Here is a 26,163-nt window from a genome sequence, read left to right as displayed (position 1 = left end):
CCTCCAAGGTCCCTTCTAGTCTTATGATTCTATGACTATGACGTTCAATTTGAAAATGAAAGGCTAGGTTTATAATCTCTTCTCATTGTTCAGTAGTCTTAGATGGTCCATCAATTCAGTCCATCTGAACTGAAAGATACTAAATTCTGTCCATATTTTGAGGTTATCTAACATTTCTGGTGATTTATTAAAATTTCCACCGGATTCAGTAGATTTGCGGGACAGTTATGCAAGAATCCCACCTACAAAAAGATATTGGTAAAATTGAACGGGTCCAAAGACGGGCTATAAAAATGGTGGAAGGTCTTAAGCATAAAACGTATCAGGAAAGACTTCATGAACTCAATCTGTATAGTCTGGAGGACAGAAGGGAAAGGGGGGCAGGACCAAAACATTTAAATATGTTAAAGGGTTAAATAAGGTTCAGGAGAGAAGTGTTTTTAATAGGAAAGTGAACACAAGAACAAGGGGACACAATCTGAGGTTATTTGGGGGAAAGATCAGAAGCAATGTGAGAAAATATTATTTGACTGAAAGAGTAGTAGATGCTTGGAACAAGCTTCCAGCAGACATGGTTGGTAAATCCACAGGAACTGAATTTAAACATGCCTGGGATAAACATAGATCCATCCTAAGATAAAATACAGGAAATAGTATAAGGGCAGACTAGATGGACAATGAGGTCTTTTTCTGCTGTCAATCTTCTATGTTTCTAGAATCATTTGGACCCTATTCAAGGAAAGCCATGTTTTATACTACATTTTTTAAAAAAGCACCTCACTTTCACACTAGGAAGATAATTGGACTTCATCTCACATACTTATTTGTAGAGTTATACGTTTAATGCCCATTGTTTACAGTTCCACAGATAAAAGAAACAAGCAGTTGCTTTCTTTAAAAGGCAAGAAGGTGTAAATTATTTCTAATTAATTTGTACTTGTTGCCGCTTCTCAAAATCTAGAGGGTTCAGTAAAAGAGAAAAGTAGGGGAAAAGTTTGAATCTAATAACAAAAGAAGTAAAATCAAATGTTCCTGCATGCTGAAAAGACTTGAGGAAAGAGAAACTGTAATATTAAATTAGTAATAAACTAAAGTTTATTACAATTAGTTTTGTATGGTTATGTAAGTTTTATTTCTGTTATAAATTGCCCTGGGAATAATGAATAGCTGTACTGTACAACAGAAACTAAAAATATATAAATTACAATAGAATAAATTAAATCCCTAGTTTGATTTGATTGAGCCTCTTGTACTTGCGAAGATAAAGAAAGACTTTATCTACCTAAGAACGCCTCTACTAGATAAGAACCGGGTGTTCAAGGTTTTTTTTGCCTCTTCTCAAGAACCATTTTCCACTTACAAACCCGAGCCTCCGAAACTGTAACCAGAAAGGGCAGAGAGAAACCTCCGTGGGGCCTCTCCAGGAATCTCTTGAGAGGAAACAGGGCCGGAAAAGGCAGGGAGAAGCCTCCATGGGGCCTCTCCAGGAATCTCTTGAGAGGAAACAGGGCCGGAAAAGGCAGGGAGAAGCCTCCATGGGGCCTCTCTAGGAATCTCCTGAGAGGAAACAGGGCCAGGAAAGGCGGGGAGAAGCCTCCGTGGGGCCTCTCTAGGAATTCTCCTGAGAGGAAACAGGGCCAGGAAAGGTGGGGAGAAGTCTCCGTGGGGCCTCTCTAGGAATCTCCTGAGAGGAAACAGGCCGGAAAAGGCAGGGAGAAGCCTCCGTGGGGCCTCTCTAGGAATCTCCTGAGAGGAAACTGGGCCAGGAAAGGTGTGGAGAAGCCTCCGTGGGGCCTCTCTAGGAATCTCCTGAAAGGAAACAGGCTGGAAAAGGCAGGGAGAAGCCTTCGTGGGGCCTCTCTAGGAATCTCATGAGAGGAAACAGGGACAGAAAAGGCAGGGAGAAACCTCCGAGGGGCCTCTCTAGGAATCTCTTGGGAAGAAACAGGGCCGGAAAAGGCGGAGAGAACCTTCCGTGGGGACTCTCTAGGAATCTCCTGGGAGGAAACAGGGCTGGAAAAAGTGGGGAGAAGCCTCCATGGAGCCTTTCTAGGACTCTCCTGGGAGGAAACAAGGCCTCCACCCTCCCTGTGGTTTCCCCAATCGCACGCATTCTTTGCTTTTACATTGATTCCTATGGGAAAAATTGCTTCTTCTTACAAACTTTTCTACTTAAGAACCTAATCACTGTACAAGTTAAGTTCGTAAGTAGAAGTACCACTGTATAAATCTAAGTGCTATTGCTCTTGCTATAATCAAAGTGAAAGTCAGTTTTGCCATTTCAGCCAACTCCATCTGCTTTTTACCTTCTCTCACCTCTCGTCATCCGGGTTGATGTTCTCTTTTTTCGCCTCTCAGAAATGGTGGTGGACAACCAGATCGACACCGGCTTGCTAAAGCAAGACATGAAGGACAAAGTCATCTACACGCTGCTCAGGAAACATCGGCACCAGACCAAAAAATCCAACCTCCGATCGCTGGCCGACATTGGGAAGACCGTCTCCAGTGCAAGTAGGATGTTAACCAACCCTGATAATGGTAATGCAGAGGCCGGCGGCCTTCCCATAGAGACGCTTCTAAAAAGCTCACTCCGCTCTCAGCTCATGGAGAGACATCTAATCCATGAGTAGCTTAGCACAGCGGCAACCCAACCTTTCGGGCTCACGGGGACTGGTTCCGTGGAGAGAGGCTTTCCCCGCGGACCGGAGCGGGGCCTGATTTCATGTGCTGCCTGCATTCCCGCGGACGGGGCTTGGCTTGTTTCAAGGGCCCGGTTGTAAGCGTGCCGCGGCCCAGTTCCTTAGCGCAGTGTTTCCCAACCTTGGCAACTTGAAGATATTTGGACTTCAACTCCCAGAATTCCCCAGCCAGCGAATGCTGGCTGGGGAATTCTGGGAGTTGAAGTCCAGATACCTTCAAGTTGCCAAGGTTGGAAAACACTGACTTAGCGGATCCTTCTGACGGATTTATCAAGCTTGCAGCGCTGTGTTGCATGGCTCTAACACTTCTCTGCTGCAGCCTGGGAATTGTTGTGGGTATGCTTTGGTTTTAATTAGCTTTGGGCTGTTCTGAAATGCGGCGCCATCTACAGGGAAGAAGGACAAAAGCAGCCTCCATTTTAGCGGTGTTGGTGTGGTTGTATTTTTGCATGGCTATACCGCAGTGAAGGGCTGCAAAAATTTTTTACTACTGCACTGTGGGCGCGGCTTATTTTGTGGGTGTGGCTTGCTCGCCATGTGACCAGGTGGGAGTGGCTTGACGATCATGTGACAGAGTTGTTTAAAAGTCATGTAAACAGGTTAAAGTTGGCCAACTTGATGCCACTCACTTCAAGGGTTAGAGTTAGGGTGCCTGGCCTCTACTCGCCTCAATCAGATACAATTTTCCTATCTATTTACTATTACTGAACATCCAAAATGTACTACACTGCTCAAAAAAAAAAAATAAAGGGAACACTTAAGCAACAGAATACAACTCCAAGTCAATCAAACTTCTGTGATATCAAAGTGTCCACTTAGAAAGCAACACTGATTGACAATCAATTTCACCTGCTGTTGTGCACATTCAACTTTGTACAGAACAAAGTATTCAATGAGAATGCAGCGATGCCTCATCTTACAAATGCCTCGTCATACAAACTTTTCGAGATACAAACCTGGGGTTTAAGATTTTTTTTGCCTCTTCTTACAAACTATTTTCATCTTACAAACCCACCGCCGCTGCTGGGATGCCCCGCCTCCAGACATCCATTGCCAGTGAAGCACCCGTTTTTGTGCTGCTAGGAGTCCCCTGAGGCTCCCCTTCATGGGAAACCCCACCTCCGGACTTCCGTGTTTTTCTGATGCTGCAGGGGAATCCCAACAGGGAAATCCCAGCAGCGCAAAAAAGGGAGCTTTGCTAGCAACGGAAGTCCGGAGGTGGGGTTTCCCAGCGAGGGGAGCCTCAGTGAAATCGCAGCATCGCAAAAACACAGAGGTCCGGAGATGGGGTTTCAAGGACCAGTGTTTTTGCAATGCTGCAATTTCACTGATGCTCCCTTCGCTGGGAAACCCCACCTCTGGACTTCCGTTGCCAGCGAAGCGTTCATTTTTGCGATGCTGGGATTCCCCTGCTGGGATTTCCCTGCAGCATTGCAAAAACACAGAAGTCCAGAGGTAGGGTTTCCCATGGAGGGGAGCCTCAGGGGAATCCCAGCCGCGCAAAAACGGGCGCTTCGACTGGCAAAAGGGGTGAATTTTGGGCTTGCACGCATTAATCACTTTTCCATTGATTCCTATGGGAAACAATGTTTCATCTTACGAACTTTTCGCCTTACGAACCTACTTCCGGAACCAATTAAGTTCGTAAGACGAGGTATCACTGTATTTCATTCATTCAGATCTAGAATGTGTTCTTTGAGTGTTCCCTTTATTTTTTTGAGCAGTGTATAACAGAAGAGATACTTGACCTATAAGGTGCAGAACATATTAGAAATACTTGAACTTTTACAATTTCTCAGGACCTGGAGATTAGATGCAATTTGGAGATTAAGTACAACTCTCAATTTTCCCCTCTAAAAAGCTTTTTTTTCAATAGGGAAGATGATGAAAGCCTCACAAACTTAATCCAGAAAGTAATACTACATCGCCTTTCTGAGATGGAAATTGCAGCGAGAACAATAATAGCATTACATCATTTAAAAGGAAATGTCACTTTCTCTGAAATGGTAGATGCCTCTAATTTGCTGCTTTTGTCAGAGACAAATCTGAATTGCACTTCTCAATAGATTTTCTTTCTAACCTAAGTGCTGCTGAATTAGGGAATATGAGTGAAGAAAAAAATAGAGAATTTAAAAAGGATAAGACTGTAGAAGAACAAAAAACCCCTAACACCATGCTTTAAGAGCGAACGAAATAATTTCTTAAATATAGGATTATAGTCTGCTAAAAGCCAGCTATTCTTAATAAAATAATGGAAGATAGTAACGAGTTTAGTAGCCACATTAGAAACGAGAAACCCAGCGATCCTATTCTAAAACAAAGAATGCATCATTTATTTATCACGATTACTTATTTAAGCTGCCGGTTGTTAAAAAATGTATCAGGAAGGTTGCATTTATCATTAAATTGGATTGATTTGCAGGCAGGTCAGTGAGATTTTATTCTCAAAATGTTATTTCAAATACATTAAATAATGCAGAAACTTAAAAACTAAAGCGAGTGGGAAAAAAAAAGAACAGAAGGAGAGGATTGACAGGTTAAAAGGAGCACCACAATGAGTCATTGTCACGTTATTTTAAGTGATGCAAAATGCAACACGTTTTTATTCATTGCCAACATAACACGCTGGAATCACACAAATAACACATTTCCCCAGTCTTCAGGTACAAATCGTTTTTCTCACACAGGCCATTTCTTAGCATGCTTTTCAATCCAGCAACAACCTGCACCAGATTTATATTTTTGGCTATAGTATTTATTTATTTATTTATTGGATTTGTATGCGGCCCCTCTCCGTAGACTCGGGGCGGCTAACAACAGTGACAAAAAACAGAATGTAAAAATCCAATACTACAACAGTTAAAAACCCTTGTTATAAAACCAATCATACATGCAAACATACCATGCATAAATTGTAGAAGCCTAGGGGGAAAGAATATCTTAGTTCCCCCATGCCTGATGGCAGAGGTGGGTTTTGAAGAGCTTACGAAAGGCAAGGAGGGTGGGGGTTATTCTAATCTCTGGGGGGAGTTGGTTCCAGAGGGTCGGGGCCGCCACAGAGAAGTATCTCCTGTGATGAGTTATAAAATATTGTGTGCGAAAGTTTTTTAATTTGTTTTGGGGTTTTTTATTTTAGATAAAATAAAACCAACAGGTTGTGCTCAGAAATTTTACCAAATAACATCTTAGGTGACTGAGCTCAGTTTTGCTTGTCCTGATTTAGAACTCACGGTGGTACCTCTACTTGAGAACTTAATTCATTCCGTGACCAGGTTCTTAAGTAGAAAGGCTTGTAGGTGTTCTGCCTGACTGGCTCAGGCAATGCGTAACAGTCCAAGGAAAAGAAATCAAACACACACGTGCTCTGCTAATAAGCAAACTTGTATTAGATAAACAAAAAAGGGTTACTCAAAAACAGTTCTTAGTGTCCGAAAACAATGAGAGTGCAAGGCTTACTTCAGCCACATACAAAAACATAGGAGAAAACAAACAAAGACAACCTGGAATGAGCAAAGACGTTTCAGGAGTCCTTTTGAATCTTTGGAGCAAACAGCAAGTCCCAGAGTTTTCACCTCTCACTTGTCTGAAAAAGCTGGGTTGAAAACTCCAACGGCACGGAACAGAAACTTCAGAGCAGGAACCACAAAATAACACAGCTAAACAGCCACAGTTTGCCTTGGCCTTTGTTCCCTTTTATCCCTTTAGCCCTCATTAAGGGAACCACACCCAGCCCTCAGTATAAGAACCACACCCAGCCCAGGTGCTCCTATAATGACTTGTAATACTCCTTAAAGTGATCCCTTCTTTGCATAGCTCTTCGGCTACACAGATCAATGTATTGCTAGCTGTAGTTCAGCAGTTCAAATCTCACCACCGTCTCAAGGTTGACTCAGCCTTCCATTCTTCCGAGGTGGGTCAAGTGAGAACCCAGATTGTTGGGGGCAATATCCTGACTCTGTAAACCGCTTAGAGAGGGCTGTAAAACCCAGGGATGAAAGACTGTCTGAGGGACTGCAGGCCAAATCCCCTGGGCTGTCTGCTGAATCCTGTGTCCCAGTGGCCTCGTCCTCCTGGCTGTCTGCCACGTCTTCCTGGCTGGCTGCCACATCTTCCTGGCTGTCAGCCAGGCTTTCGCATTCACTTTGTGCCGCGTCTCTCCCATCTGTGGGAGCAACGGCTGGCCCAGGCCCAAACACAACAGTAGGTAGAAGCAATCTTTCCTTTATTACTGGAGGCAGGATCCCTGGATTTTTGCGGACTTGTAGTTTGCGAGTAGATATACTCCAACGCAGAGGAGGGGTGAATATATAGAGTAAATGATACAATATCATGGCAACAGCCGCGGGATTTTGCATTCTAGGCTCAATGCCAGTTAGTTAATTCCCATATTTCTGACAAAAAATGTCACATGAATAGGTCATTAAGTTAAAGAGCTGGGGTGGCGCAGCAGTTAAGAGTCCAGCACTGCGGGCTAGTTCAGCTAACTGCTAGCTGTAGTTCAGCAGTTCAAATCTCACCACCGTCTCAAGGTTGACTCAGCCTTCCATCCTTCCGAGGTGGGTCAAGTGAGAATCCAGATTGTTGGGGGCAATATCCTGACTCTGTAAACCACTTAGAGAGGGCTGTAAAAACACTATGAAGCAGTATCTGAGTCTAAATGGTATTGCCATAAATGCTATTGAAGAACAAAATCTTACGAACCGTTGCCAAATTCCAACTTCTTTTTCTGGAATGTGTATGTTCTTTTCTCTCCTTTTCTCTTCTTTTCTCTTCTCCTTTCCTCTCCCCTCCCCTTTCTCTTCCCTCTCTCCATCCTCCTGCCCTCCCGCCCCTCCCTATTCCCCTGCCCTCCCCTCTCCTCTTCCCTCCCCTTTCCCTTCCCTCTCTCCATCCTCCTGCCCTCCCGCCCCTCCCTATTCTCCCGCCCTCCCCTCTCCTCTCCCCTTTCCCTTCCCTCTCTCCATCCTCCTGCCCTCCTGCCCCTCCCTATTCTCCCGCCCTCCCCTCCCCTCTTCCCTCCCCTTTCCCTTCCCTCTCTCCATCCTCCTGCCCTCCTGCCCCTCCCTATTCTCCCGCCCTCTCCTCTTCCCTCCCCTTTCCCTTCCCTCTCTCCATCCTCCTGCCCTCCTGCCCCTCCCTATTCTCCCGCCCTCCCCTCCCCTCTTCCCTCCCCTTTCCCTTCCCTCTCTCCATCCTCCTGCCCTCCTGCCCCTCCCTATTCTCCCGCCCTCCCCTCCCCTCTTCCCTCCCCTTTCCCTTCCCTCTCTCCATCCTCCTGCCCTCCTGCCCCTCCCTATTCTCCCGCCCTCCCCTCTTCCCTCCCCTTTCCCTTCCCTCTCTCCATCCTCCTGCCCTCCTGCCCCTCCCTATTCTCCCGCCCTCCCCTCCCCTCTCCTCTCCCCTTTCCCTTCCCTCTCTCCATCCTCCTGCCCTCCTGCCCCTCCCTATTCTCCCGCCCTCCCCTCCCCTCTTCCCTCCCCTTTCCCTTCCCTCTCTCCATCCTCCTGCCCTCCTGCCCCTCCCTATTCTCCCGCCCTCCCCTCTTCCCTCCCCTTTCCCTTCCCTCTCTCCATCCTCCTGCCCTCCTGCCCCTCCCTATTCTCCCGCCCTCCCCTCCCCTCTTCCCTCCTCTCATGTGCCAATGCAGATATTCACAAAGAAGAATAAATGTGAAAACTGCAAATGACCATGTGCCCAAAACGTACGCGGTGCATTTGCTAGCTGTTCACTTCCAAAGACGTTGGCAAATGAATGGATTCCTCACGAATGGACAGTTGCATGTTGTTCTCTGCTCACTCCTTGACACAAGGAAACTTTCACATCTTGATTCTGTTTCTTTACTTAGCTTTACTTCGGCCACACATAACCCCCTCCAATTTTGAGACCTTCTAGATCAGTGTTTCCCAACCTTGGCAAGCTGGAGACATTTGGACTTCAACTCCCAGAATTCCCCAGCCAGCGAATGCTGGCTGAGGAATTCTGGGAGTTGAAGTCCAGATCTCTTCGAGTCGCCAAGGTTGGGAAACACCGTTCCAGATAACATGGGAAGCGCTGGAACTTTGCAGTGCTAACCGATCTGGGGGAAGGTGGCTCTTCTCGTCTCTCCTTCCTAATCCTGTTGTCTCCTTCTCGTCTCGCTGCCGCTCTTCACTGCCGCTCTGCCTTCCGCTTGCAACGCTAAAGCTCGCTACCCACTTGAGAGCTCTGTGCCCTGCCTAGCAACCTGCACCCTGGATGACGAGATCGGAATGCAACGCAGCCCCAGCGTGGGATGGCTAAGTAAGTGGACGGTGGGAAGCTGTAGGCCCCGGGTGGGGGAGAGTCCAGGGATTAGAAGACAATCTCCAAATTTATTTATTTGTTTATTTTTATTTATTTATTTATTTATTTATTTATTTATTTATTTATTTATTTATTTATTTATTTATTTATTTATTTATTTATTTATTTATTTCTTTATTTCTTTATTTCTTTATTTCTTTATTTCTTTATTTCTTTATTTCTTTATTTCTTTATTTCTTTATTTCTTTATTTCTTTATTTCTTTATTTCTTTATTTCTTTATTTCTTTATTTCTTTATTTCTTTATTTCTTTATTTCTTTATTTCTTTATTTCTTTATTTCTTTATTTCTTTATTTCTTTATTTCTTTATTTCTTGTTTGTTTGTTTGTTTGTTCTGTCGGGCTCTCTGGTAGAATCCTCCCCAAAATGCACAGGTACAAATTTCAGACACACACACGTTTGAAAAGTCAAAACAATGTTCTTTATAAGGAAAATTCACTTAAACCAAGCCCTCTTTCTGTACAGCAAAGAGCACTCGTCTCCAAACAAACTGGTAATTTGTACAAGTCCCTTATCAGTTCTGTGATACTTAGCTTGCAGTTGTGAGGCAATTCACAGTCCTTCTTCTTTCACAAAGTAAAACACACTTTGCTCTGGTTTAGTTTCAAAGCGGGGGAAAATCAGCACACAAAAGGTCAAAGTCAGCAAAGCAGTCATGAAACACAACGATCAGATAATCCTCCACAATGGCCAAACCCACAGGCTGCTCTTTATAGGTCAAAAGGTCAAAGTCAGCAAAGCAGTCATGAAACACAACGATCAGATAATCCTCCACAATGGCCAAACCCACAGGCTGCTCTTTAATGACCACAGCCCCACCCAACCACAGGTGGCCTTATTTTCTTTGATAATAATCTCTCAGTTGTTGTTGCCTATGCATCGCTCTCCGCATGCGTGGCTGTATCATTAACTCTTGTTCTGAATCCAAGGAGGAGCTAGATAATTGATCTCCTTCTGAGCTGTCTGCCACACTCTCCTCCTCCCTGTCACTCATGTCTTCTTGGTCAGAGGAGCCTTCACCAGCAGATTCCACCGGGGGCAAAACAGGCCTGCAGCATGTGGATGTTTCCCCCACATCCACAGCCCTTGGGGCAGGAGCTGGGTCAGAGCTAACCACAACATTTATTAAATTTGTATGCCGCCCCTCTCCGTAGACTCGGGGCAGCTCACAACAGTAATAGAAAAAACAATGTAGAATACAAATCTAATAATTAAAACTAAAAACCCATAATTTTAAAAAAACATGCACACAGCATACCATACATAAACAATATAGGCCTGGGGAAGTCATATCAGTTCCGCCATGCCTGACAACAGAGGTGGGTTTTAAGGCATTTACGAAAGGCAAGGAGGGTGGGGGCAGTTCTAATCTCAGGGGGGAGGTGGTTCCAGAGGGTTGGGGCCGCCACAGAGAAGGCTCTTCCCCTGGGACCCGCCAAACGGCATTGTTTAGTCGACGGGCCCTGGAGAAGGCCAACTCTATGGGACCTAACCAGTCGCTGGGATTCGTGTGGCAGAAGGCGGTCCTGGAGATATTCTGGTCCAATGCCATGAAGGGCTTTATAGGTCATGACCAACACTTTGAATTGTGACCGGAAATTGATTGGCAATTGGACTTGTATGCTGCCCTCTCGGTAGACTTGCGTGAGCACACTCAGGCGAGTGAGATTTCATCATTTTTCACCAATTTTTTTTGCTTCTGCGCATGGGCGGAAGCAAAAGTATGGGTGAAAATCACCGAAATCATAGAGTTGGAAGGGACCTCGAGGGTCATCAGGTCCAACCCCCTGCACAATGCAGGATACATTAAACCATCCCAGAAAGATGACTTTCCAGTCTCTGTTTGAAGACCTCCAGTGAAGGCGATCTCACCACCTCCTGTGGCAAACTGTTCCACTGGTTTACCACCTTTAGAAAGTTTTTTCTGATATCTCATCTAAATCTACTCCCTTGCAGTTTCATTCCATTGTTTCAATACATTGTTTGTATTGGCAGTTCTGTGTTAGCAAAAACTTCAGAAGAGAAGGATTTAGGGGTAGTGATTTCTGACCGTCTCAAACTGGGTGAGCTGTGTGGTCGGGCAGTAGGAAAAACAAATAGGATGCTTGGCTGCATAGCTCGAGGTATAACAAGCAGGAAGAGGGAGATTGTGATCCTGCTATTTAGAGCGCTGGTGAGACCACATTTGGAATACTGTGTTCAGTTCTGGAGACCTCACCTACAAAAAGATATTGATCAAATTGAACGGGTCCAAAGACAGGCTACAAGAATGGTGGAAGGTCTTAAGCATAAAACCTATCAGGAAAAAGACTTCATGAACTCAATCTGTATAGTCTGGAGAACAGAAGGAAAAGGGGGGACAGGATCGAAACATTTAAATATGTCAAAGGGTTAAATAAGATTCAAGAGGGAAGTGTTTTTAATAGGAAAGTGAACCCAAGAAAAAGGGGGCACAATCTGAAGTTAGTTGGGGGAAAGATCAGAAGCAACGTGAGAAAATATTATTTTACTGAAAGAGTAGTAGATGCTTGGAACAAACTTCCAGCAGACGTGTTTGGTAAATCCACAGTAACTGAATTTAAACATGCCTGGGATAAACATCCATCCATCCTAAGATATAAATTCAGGAAATAGTATAAGGGCAGACTAGATGGACCATGAGGTCTTTTTCTGCCGTCAGACTTCTATGTTTCTATGAGGAAGAGGAGGAACACGCCGATGTGCAGAAGGCAGAGAAGAGGAGAGCAGTGGAAATCTATGGGCCGGTCCTCAGGATGGAAGAGCTACAGCTGCTAGCAAAGCCCAACCTTAGCTCTGGGGATAAAAGGCAGGGGGCGGAGATGAATAGATGGGGCAGATGGCTATTCATCTCCCCTGCTGGAAAAGACTTCTTGGCCTGTTATGTGTGAGAGAGCCGGGGCTACTGGCACGCCTAATAAAGGAAACGGTGATTTAATTTCAGAGGGCTTGTTGTGTTTGGGGAGCCGGGTTAGAACACTGGGAAGTTTAAGAATAGACTAAAATTCTTTATTGGCCAAGTGTAATTGGACACACAAAGAATTTGTCTTTGGTGCATATGCTGTCAATGTACATAAAAGAAAATATACATTTGTCAAGGATCATGAGGTACGACACTTAATGATTGTCGTAGGGGTCAAATAAGCAATGAAGAAGCAATATTAATAAAAATCTTAAGGATACAAGCAACAATTTACAGTCATACAGTCCTAAGTGGGAGGAAAAGGATGATAGGAATGATGAGAAAAACTAGTAGAAATAGAAGGGCAGATTTAGTAAAAAGTCTGACAGTGTTGAGGGAATTATTTGTTTAGCAGAGTGAGGGCATTTGGGGGGAAAACTGTTCTTGTGTCTATCTGTCTTGGTGTGCAGTGCTCTGTAGTGACGTTTTGAGCGTGGGAGTTGAAACAGTTTATGTCCAGCATGTGAGGGGTCAGTAAATATTTTCACAACCTCTTTTTGACTCGTGCAGTGTACTGGTCCTCAATGGAAGGCGGGTTGGCATCAATTGTTTTTTCTGCATTTCTGATTCTCCTCTGAAGTCTGTGTCGGTCTTGTTGGGTTGCAGAACCAAACCAGACAGTTATACCAAACCACACAGTTGCTCCTCCAAGAGCTTTAAAAGTTGCCCTCTAGCCTCATTGTGTGCTGGTCAGTGTAAAATTGGGATAGAATAGAATAGAATAGAATTTTATTGTCCAATTGTGATTGGACACACAGGGAATTTGTCTTGGTGCAGATGCTCTCAGCGTACATAAAATAAAATATACATTTGTCAAGAATCATGTGATACGACACTTAATGATTGTCATAGGGGTCAAATAAGCAATGAAGAAGCAATATTAATAAAAATCCTAGGATATAAGCAACAAGTTACAGTCATATAGTCAACATGGGAGGAAATGGGTGATAGGAATGATGAGAAAAACTAGTAGAATAGAAGTGCAGATTTAGTAGAAAGTCTGACAGTGTTGAGGGAATTATTTCTTTAGTAGAGTGATGGTCATCTTAAACGATAAATAATAAAGTTGCAGTCTTTAATGCATCCCAAGATCATTCTTGCACAATTCTAATGGCCGCTGTACGAGATGGGTATCCTCTTGTGTCTTCCATTTGAGTAGAAATTATGTTAAGGTTCAAGCTAGGTATGATGTAATTGTCTTACATTAATTCATTAGCAAGTGCCAATAATTGACCCAACTGTTGAAGCTAAGCTAGGCTTAGTTAGTCTTTTGCTGGAAGATCACGTGCAAATTACAGAGCTGGGAAGTTTAAAAAAATAAATAAATCCTGAAATCTGGAGAAAAGTCATGGTCATTTCCATAGAGACTCAAATTCTTCTTTAGTTCTAGGTTTCCAAACAAGGTTTGTGTAATTATCAGGTTATCTTAAGTATTGTTATAGCCTTGAGTTTCTCGGTCTTCAACGTATTACAACGGTTTTATTAATTGGTTTGGAACTTGTACTTTCAGGTAGCCCAGCCTTGACACCCAGAAACCTGACATCCGCTAGTTTGAACGATATCTCTGACAAACCTGACAAGGAACAGGTAAGGTTCAGTTTTCTGGCCATTGGTGTTTCCTTTTCTTAAGTGTCTGTGACGCAGAATAATGAGAATGTGAGGACGAGAAGGGAAAGAGATCTGAACTACAGTGGGACCTCTACCTAAGAACGCCTCTACTTACCCTGTTTCCCCGATAGTAAGACACCCCCGATTGTAAGACGTATCGGGGGTTTCAGGGGGGTCGGCTAATATAAGCCATACCCCGAAAGTAAGACATATGTCTTACTTTCGGGGAAACACGGGGGTATTGCCGCCTCCCTCTCATCTAGCTGCGCGCCGCCTCCTGCCCACGTCCGCACCGTCCCCCTCTCCATACGTCGCCGCGTCTGCCACCTCCCTCTGATCTTAATGAGCGCCGCCTCCTGCCCACTTCCGCGCCGCCCCCCCTCCATACGTCACCACGTCTAAATGTTAATTTTATGGTTAAAACAAAAAAATCGACAATTTTTTTCCAATATAAGACATACCCCGAAAGTAAGACATAGTGGGGCTTTTGGGGATAAAAAGAAAGTAAGACACTGTCTTACTTTCGGGGAAACACGGTATGAACATTTTTAGATAAGAACTGGGTGTTCATGATTTTTTTGCCTCTTCTCAAGAACCATTTTCCACTTACAAACCCAAGCCTCCGAAACATTTAAATATGTTAAAGGATTAAATAAGGTTCAGGAGGGAAGTGTTTATAATAGGAAAGTGAACCCAAGAAAAAGGGGGCACCATCTGAGATGAGTTGGGGGGAAAGATCAAAAGCAACGTGAGAAAATATTATTTTACTGAAAGAGTAGTAGATGCTTGGAACAAACTTCCAGCAGACGTGGTTGGTAAATCCACAGTAACTGAATTGAAACATGCCTGGGATAAACATATATCCATCCTAAGATAAAATACAGGAAATAGTATAAGGGCGGACTAGATGGACCATGAGGTCTTTTTTCTGCCGTCAATTTTCTATGTTTCTGAATCTGAATTACTAACGGTCAAAACAAATTGGTGATAGATAAGAATTCAAAGTGGGCTGGGCTTAGCTCTCTTGTGGGCACAAAGGGACTCGAGACTAATGATGCGTTTCACCCCTCCCATAGGTCCAGCCTCGTTTTCTCTTACAATGTCACTTGATAGCCCTGAAACAATTTATCTGCCTTGGAATGGCCCCTGCGCTGGGCCAAGAGGCCAAAGCAAAGCAAAGTTGGTTCCTCTCATATTTGGGAATACCAGGGTTATTTCAACAGAAAATCAACCATAAGGCTCTTCCCTGGTAAAAGCTGATTTGGAGACGAGCCTGTAGTGTAAAGGTTAATATCCTGCCTTGCATGCAGCATGCTACAGGTTCATATCCCAGTAGGGTATATCTGTCTGATGAGACCATAACAAGGTCGAAATAGATCTATGACAGCCTCCCTTCCTTTTCATTTTATCAGCAAAAATATGTAACCAAGTAATGTTTCCTGTTTGATTTTTTTCATACAATCTGAGGTCTCACTTAAAGACTGCTTCACTCAGTGACTGAGATTCCGGCCCTAGTTATGGTCGTAAGTCAAGGATTTCCTGTAACTGCAGTCAGAATTTTTCTCTGGCTGGCGTTCAATGTCTTGCTTGTTATACATAGAAACGGAAGATTGATGATGAAAAAGTGATTTATCGGGGGATAAAGAATGAATGAAGCACAAAGCGCTGAATCCCACATGCTGTGCTGTTAAATAAAACAGCAGGAAAGGAGTCAATTCTTTAAATAAGATGTACAAGAAAAACAGAAACCAACAAACATTTCAGGCTGCAAAAAAAATCAGGCCCACACGTGAAGAAACTGATTTATTGCTCCTGACGGCCTATGCACAAGCCACGAGTCTATGGAGAAGGGCGGCCTAGAAATAATAATAATAATAATAATAATAATAATAATAATAATAATAATAATAATAATAATAAACAAAGCATTGCATGGACAGTTCTTGGAGAAGATTGAAGGCAAAGTGGATAAAGAAAAGACCTGGTCATGGCTTACAAGTGGAACACTCAAAAAGGAGACAGAAGGACTAATACTGGCGGCACAAGAACAGGCCATTAGAACAAATGCTGTCAAAGCCACAATTGAAAAATCAACAGACGATCCAAAGTGCAGACTCTGTAAAGAAACAGATGAAACAATCGGTCACATACTCAGCTGCTGCAAAAAGATCGCACAGACTGACTACAAGCATAGACATGCTGCTGTGGCACAGATGATCCACTGGAACTTGTGCCGGAACTACCATTTATCAGTGGCAAAGAACTGGTGGGATCATAAGCCCGAAAAAGTGGTCGAAAATGAGCAAGCAAAACTACCATGGGACTTCCGACTTCAGACTGACTGAATTCTGAAGCATAACACACCAGACATCCTGATTGCGGAGAAAAAGGAAGCATGGATCATCGACATCGCAATCCCAGGAGACAGCAGAATTGAGGAGAAGCAGCTAGAGAAATTAGTGAAATACGAAGATCTAAAAATCGAGCTGCAACGACTCTGGCATAAGCTCCTGAAAGCCTAAAATTCAAGACATGTAGGGAATTAACTCACCTTGACCACTATTGGACTTCCTGGTCAGAAAGCAATGGAAGTTGCTCATGATTAAAACTTTCTTTCTAAACGTGGTAGCCAAACATTCTTACCTACTAGGCAGCTGTGAGGTGCAGACCTTCGGGAAAATTCATTGCCCTTAACCTAAAATACCATTCCTGCTTGAAGTGACAAATTCAGACTTTATCTAGGCTCACATTAAATACATTTAAATAAGCATTATTTCTGGGGGGTTTTGGTAATCTTTTTTAAAAAAACAAAGACCACAGTGTCTTTCCTGACTCTGAGAAACATAGCTATGTTACCTAAGTTCAACTATTATACAACATTTCTTTTTAGGTGTGATGAAAATAAAAGTTCTCATCCTTCCCTATTCTTCGTTAGCTTATCATTATCTTGCTAGCTTCCCATCTTTTCCATCTTCGGAGAAAATAGATCTGCTATTCTTGTTTGCATTTACACTTCCTCAAATTTGAAGTCAGTTTCCCTATATTTAGTTTTACCACAAATAGAGTTGAGCTGCTGATTCAGTAGGTGAGTTGAAAAGGAAAGTTTGCCGCAAGCTGAAGAGATTTATATTTATATACGTGAATAGATGGATGGATGCAAAGGCACAATTAGAAGAAGTGGTATAATTTATGGCCAAGATAAATTGACAGCCAGTTTGGTGTAATGATTAAGATGCTGGCTTAGAAACCAGGAGACGGTGAGTTTTAGTCTCGTTTTAGCCCCACGAATCCCAGCGACCAGTTAGGTCCCACAGAATTGGCCTTCTCCAGGTCCCGTCGACTAAACAATGTCGTCTGGCAGGACCCAGGGGAAGAGCCTTCTCTGTGGTGGCCCCAACCCTCTGGAACCAGCTCCCTCCAGAGATCAGAATTGCCCCCACCCTCCTTGCCTTTTGTAAGCTCCTTAAAGCCCACCTCTGTCGTCATGCATGGGGGAACTGAACTATTCCTTCCCCCCAGGCCTATATAATTTATGCATGGTATGTTTGTGTGTATGTTTGCTTTTAAATAAGGGTTTTAAATTATTTTAACATTAGATTTGTTATATGCTGTTCATTATTGTTGTTAGCCGCCCCAAGTCTATGGAGAGGGGCGGCATACAAATCAAACCAAACCAAAGCAAACCAAAGCAAACCCAACCAAACCAAACCAAACCAAACCAAACCAAACCAAATCAAATCAAATAGATAGGAGATAGATATAGTAGTGGCCAAAATTATGGAAACCTTTTTGGGAAAAGTATATTTTCATGCCATCATTGCCAAACAGGGAGATCTTGGTCTCACCATTCATAATTGTTCCTCTGTCCCCTGATGATAGACATTGTAGATAGATAGATAGATAGATGGATAGATAGATAGATAGATAGATAGATAGATAGATGAGAGAAAGGAGGGAAGGATGGATGGATGGATGGATAGGTAGGTAGGTAGGTAGAAGGGAGAGAGGATAGATGATAGATAGATAGATAGATAGATAGATAGAAGGGAGAGAGGATAGATGATAGATAGATAGATAGATAGATAGATAGATAGATAGATAGAAGGGAGAGATGATGGATAGATAGATAGATAGATAGATAGATAGATAGATAGATAGATAGATAGATAATCTTAGTCTTTCCACCAGAGTTCCGTCTTGCAGGTTGCAAATCTCACCAAAATTCCTTGAAACTCAAGAAGGCAGGGAGCTCAGTACAGAAGAGATCGTGTGTCCAACTGTGTTTTTTGTGACTTGCCGGATTATTATTATTATTATTATTATTATTATTATTATTATTATTATTATTATTATTTTCCAAAAAGGAACTATTAGCTGTCCTCTGTGTTTGTTTGGAAACAGAATCAGACTCTGGTATCTTCCAGCAGAACAGATGCACAAATTACCCTCCTTAATGCCTTCTCTTTATTTTTGAGGATTAGGTGAACTCTTTATGCAGGAAGTTGGACCCTCATCCTCCCCCCCCCCACACCACCACGGACTCTTTGCCAAATCCCCAAACGCTCCCGTTTCTTTGGCCTTTGTTTCCCTGTCCTTAAACAAACTTTCTCCCACCCCTCCCCGTCCCCCAAATGAATCTCGGCGGCCTCTCCTTACCTTCCCCCCACGAAGTTGCAAAAATGAATGGGACGGGGGCTGTCGGTGGGGGGCCAGTGGGAGAAGGGGGAAGGCTTTTTTTAGCTCAGATGAAAATTTGTATTCAAGTTAACCATCTTCCAATGAAATTCACGCGAATCGGGTTTCTGGTCTTATGCAGGAGGTTGGGGAACAACTGCTTAAGATGCCGAGTACGTTTGGATGACCTTTTGCCAGCTAAACGGTAGACAGAAGTCCCTTGTCTATTGTGTTTGTGGTACTTGCGTTGCCATAACGACAGGAAAAGGACGCTTCCCCCCTCTTTCCCTCTCCCCATTCTAAAGTTTTATAAAGAGGCTGTCTTGGTTGAAGAATACCTCTCGCTTCTTGTCTAATAGAACTGGAGAGGACATTTCCTGCTGCGGGAAGCTTACTCCTCCGAGGAGTTGTGTAAGGCCTTCCTTACTCAGCCTCTTTCTCTCGTTCATCAGTGCTGGTGATTGTCTCCTCCTCGCATTCAGTGGGAATAAGCGTTAGTTTGCTCTCCTGTCCCAGATTAACCCCCAGCGATGAAGCAATAAGGCTGTGCCTTTTTGCAAAACGGCGCCCTTCTCACACACCGTCACAAAGGAAGTCGGTAGGCAGTAGCCCTCGATGTACGACCACAAGTTGAAGCCCAACCTTTATCATTATCATTAACCTTATTATTTATTAGATTTGTATGCCGCCCCTCTCCGTAGACTTAGGGAGGCTTACAGCAATGATAAAAACAATATATAATGACAAATCTAATAGACTCTAAAATAACAATAATACATTTAAAAAGTCTAAAAAACAAGAAACCCCAATACAGTGATACCTTGTCTTACAAACGCCTTGTCATACAAACTTTTCAAGATACAAACCTGGGGTTTAATATTTTTTTTGCCTCTTCTTACAAACTATTTTCACCTTACAAGCCCAAGCCGATGCCACTGGGATGCCCCGCCTCCGGACAGTAGGGGAATCCCAGCATCGCAAAAACCAGCGCTTCGCTGGCAATGGAAGTCGGGAGGTGGGGTTTCCCAGCGAGGGGAGCCTCAGCGAAATCGCAGCATCACAAAAACACAGAAGTCCGGAGGTGGGGTTTCGAGGACTTCTGTGTTTTGGTGATGCTGCAATTTCGCTGAGGCTCCACTCGCTGGGAAACCCCACCTCCGGACCTCTATTGCCAGCGAAGCTCGTTTTTGCGATGCTGGGATTCCCCTACTGGGATTCCCCTACTGGGATTCCCCTGCAGCATCCCAAAAACACAGAAGTCTGGAGGTAAGGTTTCCCATGGAAGGGAGCCTCAGGGGAATCCCAGCAGCGCAAAAACGGGCGCTTCGGTTGGCAAAAGGGGTGAATATTGGGCTTGCACGCATTAATCGCTTTTCCATTGATTCCTATGGGAAACATTGTTTCGTCTTACAAACTTTTTACCTTAAGAACCTCGTCCCAGACCCAATTAAGTTTGTAAGACAAGGTATCACTGTATATAAAAAACATACATACATTCATATCATACACAGAAAAATACATAGGTAGGGGGAGATGTTTCAGTTCCCCCATGCCTGACGACAAAGGTGGGTTTTAAGGAGTTTATGAAAGGCAAGGAGAGTAGGGGCAGTTCTAATCTCTGGAGGGAGCTGATTCCAGAGGGTAGGAGCCGCCACAGAGAAGGCTCTTCCTCTGGGTCCTGCCAAACAACATTGGTTAGTTGACGGGACCCGGGGAAGACCAACTCTGTGGGACCTAACAGGTCGCTGGGATTCGTGCGGCAGAAGGCGGTCTCGTAGATACCCTGGTCCAGTGCCATTAAGGGCTTTATAGGCTATCTCGTTGAACAAGAAATTGATGAAGGGAGCTTTGCCCCACTTTACAGCTTCTCTTGCCATGTTTCTTGAAATTGTCAAATTAGTTGTTAAGGTGATTGATTGATTGATTGATTGGACTTCTATGCCGCCCCTCTCCGAGGACTCGGGGCGGCTCACAACATACAATAAACAATATACAATATCTTGGACCCAATTAATGAATTTAAAAGTCTTAAAAACCCCAAAGCCATGAAAAAAACCATTTATGGTTACAAATATAATACTGGAAGGGGCAGAGATGAATAGGCTAACTATGTTAAGAAGAAACAGATTTCTATAAAATTTGGGACAAGTGGTATGAGTGGTTGGAGAAGAAAAATAAAATAAATCAAGATAAGTACTACGGAGGTGATATAAAGGAGAATTTGTGGATAAGCACAACAATTTGGAGAAAAGAGCGAGTGATAAGTGAAGAGAGGAGTAGAATTGAAAATTGTTACTGTTGTTTTGGAAAAGATCACTGTTATTATTAATATCACTAAACTGAATGAAATTTGTTAGTTTGGATGCACCCAAAGAAAAAAAATACTTATAACTGCATAAGATTAATAATGACTACTACTACTACTACTACTAATAGTAATAATAGTAATAATAATAGTAATAATAACAATAACAATAGTAGTAGTAGTAGTAGTAGTAATAATAATAATAATAATAATAATAATAATAATAATAATAATAATACAGAGTTGGAAGGGACCTTGGAGGTCTTCTAGTCCAACCCCCTGCTTAGGCAGGAAACCCTACACTACTTCAGACAGATGGTTATCCAACATCTTCTTAAAAACTTCCAGTGTTGGAGCATTCAGAACCTCTGGAGGAAAGCTGTTCCACTGGTTAATAGTTCTAACTGTCGGGAAATTTTTCTTGGGTTCTAAATTGCTTCTCTCCTTGTTTAGTTTCCACCCATTGCTTCTTGTTCTACCCTCAGGTGCTTTGGAGAATAGCTTGACTCCCTCTTCTTTGTGGCAGCCCCAGAGATAGTGGAAGACTGCTATGTGTCTCCCCCAGTCCTTCTTTTCATAAGACTAGACATACCCAATTCCTGCAGTCTCTTCTTCGTACGTTTTAGCCTCCAGCCCCCTAATCAGCTTTCATTACAATGGAATGATAATGAAAGATGATGACTCTTTCACTATAATATTATAATAGGCATTTCCCTGCATGAGTATTGGCTGGTTGGGGACAGAATAAAATAGAAGAGAAGAGAAGAGAATATTTTACAGGCCAAGTGTGATTGGACACATAAGGAATTTGTCTTTGGCGTTTATGTTTTCGGTGTACATAAAAGAAAAGATACATTTGTCAAGTATCATGACATACAATACTTAATGATTGTCACAGGGGTCAAAGCAATCAGGAAACAATAAATGAATAATAATAATTATTATTTATTATTTATTAGATTTGTATGCTGCCCCTCTCCGTAGACTCGGGGTGGCTTACAGCAATGATAAAAACAATATATAATGACAAATCTAATAGTTAGAATCTAAAATAACAATAATACATTTAAAAATTGCAGCTACATTCTCTCTCTCGTCTGTATTTATTTTGCAATAAAGTAAGTGGAACTCCTTGTTTGTCTCCATCCTCTACCCCGAGCCTCTGCATCCAATTTAACAGACCAAGTCAGATAATTTATTATGCAGTTTCCATCAATAATATATCAGGGACCGGTAGGGTTATATTTCACTTCTCTCTTCCAGATGGCCCTCTTGATTGACAGCTGTGTGATTGTTGCCTGCAGTTCATGCGGGAAATATGCAAGCAGACTTGAAAGACATTGTATTCCTTCTCTATTCTGACTCTCTGGAATGGCGTTGAAACTGGCATCAATTTCTCCATCGTTCTTTGCTTTGTATTGAGTTCTCTTTTGCAGAGATGCCAGCTGATGTAGTGTTCCAATATCTAAGGACAGGATTGACATTCAAATTTCCCCCCTACTGATTCTGGTGGGCGTGGCTTGGTAGATGTTCTGTCGAGCTCTCTGGTAGAATCCTCCCGAAAAGGCACAGATACAATTTCAGACACACACACGTTTGAAAATTCAAAACAATGTTCTTTATACCGAAAATGCAAATAAACTAAGCCCTCTTTTGGTATAGCCAAGAGCACTCGTCTCCAAACAAACTGGTAATTTGTACAAGTCCCTTATCAGTTCTGAGATACTTAGCTTGCAGCTGTGAAGCAATTCACAGTCCTTCTTCTTTCACAAAGTGAAACACACTTGGCTCTGGTTTAGTTTCAAAGGGGGGAAAAATCAGCACACAAAAGGTCAAAGTCAGCAAAGCAGTCACGAAACACAACGATCAGATAATCCTCCACAATGGCCAAACCCACAGGCTGCTATTGATAGCAGCCTCACTAATGACCACAGCCCCACTCAACCACAGGTGGCCTCATTTTCTTTGAAAATAATCTCTCAGTTGTTGCTGCCTATGCCTCGCTCTCCGCATGCGTGGCTGTATCATTAACTCTTGTTCTGAATCCAAGGAGGAGCTAGATAATTGATCTCCTTCTGAGCTGTCTGCCACACACTCCTCCTCCCTGTCACTCATGTCTTCTTGGTCAGAGGAGCCTTCATCATCAGATTCCACCGGGAGCACAACAGGCCTGCAGCATGTGGATGTCTCCCCCACCACATCCACAGTGCTTGGGGCAGGAGCTGGGCCAGAGCTAACCACAAGAGTAGGCAGGTCATGTGACTGAGTGGGTGTGGCCAACTTGACATTATTCACGGCAAAGTGGGGCGGCACCACCCCACCAAGCCACGCCCACAGAACTGACACAAACGTTTGGCCAAATCTTCTAGCCTTCAAGTTGACTCCTTTTATTTATTCTGTGTATATGAGTCCGAGAAGGAGGAGAGAAGGAGTTAAGTGGGAGGGGCAGGGAGGGGCTGGTCAATGGTGCGATTTACCACTGCAAGTGCGGTGGTAACCTTTACCTTTTTAACTACACCATCTGCAATTTGCTTTCGGGTTTGATGCTACAGTAGGATTAGCCCTTTTTCCCCCCCGGGTGAAATGTTTTTTAATTTTTCTTCTCCAATCACGTGTACAAAAAAAAAAAAACCATTAATTTCAAATTAATTTACAATATATCATTTTTGCCACCTCCTTACGATTTAACACCTGGACCAAAAAAGAATTATTTCAATTCCTTATATGATAAAAAAAGTAAAAACTGTTGGTTATTACCTATAAAGCCGTTGACTTAAGCAATGCAGGTTGATGGGACTACAGGGGGGGAGGGCCTTCTCTGTGGCTGCCCCGGCTCTATGGAATCAACTCCCCCACCCAAGGTCCATACTGCTCCCACCCTAATGGCTTTCTGCAAGGCCACGAAGAATGGGCTTTGCCGGTAGGCCTGGGGTCCATGAATTCAACAAGTATCATGGCCAAATTGTATGAATGCTACATAGGTATGCTGATCATTTAGTTTATTATGGTTTTTAATCTGGGTTTTATTATTAGATTCTATATTTAACTTCTTTTTAATTTTTTTTGTATTTTATATGAATGACTGAATGACTGAATGAATGAATGAATACAGTACTTCTGTTTTTTCTCTTTTTCACTCAGCTGAAGAACAAATTCATGAAGAAGTTACCTCGGGATGCTGAGGCCTCCAATGTCCTAGTGGGAGAAGTCGACTTTTTGGAAAACCCTTTTATTGCCTTCGTCCGGTTGAAGGAAGCAGTCATGCTTGGGGCCCTAACAGAAGTCCCCGTACCTACTCGGTAAATGAGTGTTTTCTATCTGTTGCTGTGTATTTTTTTTTCCAAATTAAAGCGAACCTGCAATCCAGGGATTACTTTAATACGATGTTTTTTTTCCACTGAAAGTTTCTGGAAAACTTCTTTTTTTCATTGCTGTTGAAATTTTGAACAGTTGCTTAGAACAGTGTTTTTCAACCAGTGTGCTGCGGCACACTAGTGTGCCACGAGACATGGTCATGTGTGCCGCGAAGCTCAGAGAGAAAGAAAGCAAGAGAAAGAGAAAGCAAGAGAGAGAAAGAGCGAGCGAGCGAGAGAATGAGAGAGAGAAAGAGAGAAAGAGAGAGAGAAAGAAAGCAAGAGAGAGAGAGAAAGAGAGAGAGAGAAAGAGAGAGAGAGAAAGAGAGAGAAAGAAAGCAAGAGAGAGAGAGAGGAAGGGAGGGAGAGAGAGAGAGAAAGACATAGAGGGAGGTAGGAAGGGAGAGAGAAAGCAAAAAAGAAAGGAAGGAAGGAAGAGAAAGAAAGAGGGATGGAGAGAGAGAAAGAGGAAGGAAGGGAGAGAAAGAGGGAGGGAGAAAGAAATAGAGCGAAGGGGAGGAAGAGAGAGAGAGAGAATTTTTTTGTCCAAACTTTTTTTAGTGGCCCCCCCTCCCCCCTGCTCAATGTGCCCTAGGGTTTCGTAAATGTAAAAAATGTGCCGCGGCTCAAAAAAGGTTGAAAATCACTGGCTTAGAACACGACTCTCCAACCTTGGCAACTTTTAGACTTGTGGACTTCAACTCCCAGAATTCCCCCCTGCCTATAGAGAATTCTGGGAGTTGAAGTCCACAAGTCTTAAAGTTGCCAAGGTTGGCGACCCTGGCTTAGATGTTTTCCAGAAACTCTCTATGGACATTGTTCTGTGCACGACCTCTCGGAGCAAACCCACCGACCCAAAAATCCACTATTTCATGATAAAATCATACTCTTTATTGATAAAACACACAGTGAAAAGCAGGTTGAATGGCAAGGAAAAGGGAGTGATTCTCCTCTACGGAGTGAAGCATACACAAAGTCTAGGGAAAAAACACCAGCTCGGTCTAAAGGCATTCCTTAAATAATAGAGAATAAAAACCAGCTCCCTAGAATAGAAACATAGAAACATAGAAGACTGACGGCAGAAAAAGACCTCATGGTCCATCTAGTCTGCCCTTATACTATTTCCTATATTTTATCTTAGAATGGATATATGTTTATCCCAGGCATGTTTAAATTCAGTTACTGTGGATTTACCAAACACGTCTGCTGGAAGTTTGTTCCAAGGATCTACTACTCTTTCTGTGAAATAATATTTCCTCACGTTGCTTTTGATCTTTCCCCCCAAGTCATCTCAGATGGTGCCCCCTTTTTCTTGGGTTCACTTTCCTATTATAAACACTTCCCTCCTGAACCTTATTTAATCCTTTAACATATTTAAATGTTTCGGAGGCTTGGGTTTGTAAGTGGAAAATGGTTCTTGAGAAGAGGCAAAAAAATCTTGAACACCCAGTTCTTATCTAAAAATGTTCATAAGTAGAGGCGTTCTTAGGTAGAGGTACCACTGTAGTTCAGTGTTTTTAATAGGAAAGTGAACACAAGAACAAGGGGACACAATCTGAAGTTAGTTGGGGGAAAGATCAAAGGCAACATGAGAAAATATTATTTTACTGAAAGAGTAGTAGATCCTTGGAACAAACTTCCAGCAGACATGGTAGATAAATCCACAGTAACTGAATTTAAACATGCCTGGGATAAACATATATCCATCCTAAGATAAAATACAGAAAATAGTATAAGGGCAGACTAGATGGACCATGAGGTCTTTTTCTGCCGTCAGACTTCTATGTTTCTATGTTTCTAGGAAGGAAGGAAGGAAGGAAGGAAGGAAGGAGAAATGGAGGGAGGAAGGAAGGAAGGAAGGAAGGAAGGAGAAATGGAGGGAGGAAGGAAGGAAGGAAGGAAGGAGAAATGGAGGAAGGAAGGAAGGAAGGAGAAATTCTCTTTTCATGCCCTTTTGCAAAAGTCCAATAAATGCTCATTTTTTAATTGTTCATTGGTTTCATTGCCCTTTCCAAGAAATTTAAAGCAACCCCCCCACCCCACCTTTCTGGGGAGGGGGGAAAGGGAGGAGGAGGAAGAAGAGGAATCCAAAGCTACTTTCAGGCAAAGCCTCCACTATGTTTTCTCCACTGACAATGTAGGTCAGTTGAAGAGAGGCACCTGAAAGGAATATTTGGAAAGAGAAGTAAAGAACTGCCCAAA

At 43.0% G+C, this 26,163-nt stretch overlaps 1 protein-coding gene across 4 annotated transcripts in view; it reads left to right on the top strand.

Moving 5' to 3' along the window:
* The window catches only part of SLC4A4 (solute carrier family 4 member 4), a 212,662-nt gene that overhangs the window by 116,242 nt on the left and 70,257 nt on the right, over nt 1-26,163 (top strand). For 2 of the 4 annotated variants that reach the window (XM_070756887.1, XM_070756889.1), the window contains exons 6-8: nt 2,359-2,538; nt 13,532-13,608; nt 23,750-23,907. In XM_070756887.1, the coding sequence (XP_070612988.1) occupies nt 2,359-2,538; nt 13,532-13,608; nt 23,750-23,907 (415 nt within the window). The remainder of the gene's footprint in view (nt 1-2,358; nt 2,539-13,531; nt 13,609-23,749; nt 23,908-26,163) is intronic. The other 2 variants (XM_070756888.1, XM_070756890.1) reach the window with 1 other exon arrangement.

This window comes from Erythrolamprus reginae, chromosome 7 (assembly GCF_031021105.1).
Source record: "Erythrolamprus reginae isolate rEryReg1 chromosome 7, rEryReg1.hap1, whole genome shotgun sequence".
Classification (NCBI taxonomy): domain Eukaryota; kingdom Metazoa; phylum Chordata; class Lepidosauria; order Squamata; family Dipsadidae; genus Erythrolamprus; species Erythrolamprus reginae.
Note: the sequence above shows the minus strand (reverse complement) of the source record. Positions and strands in the feature narration are given on the sequence as shown.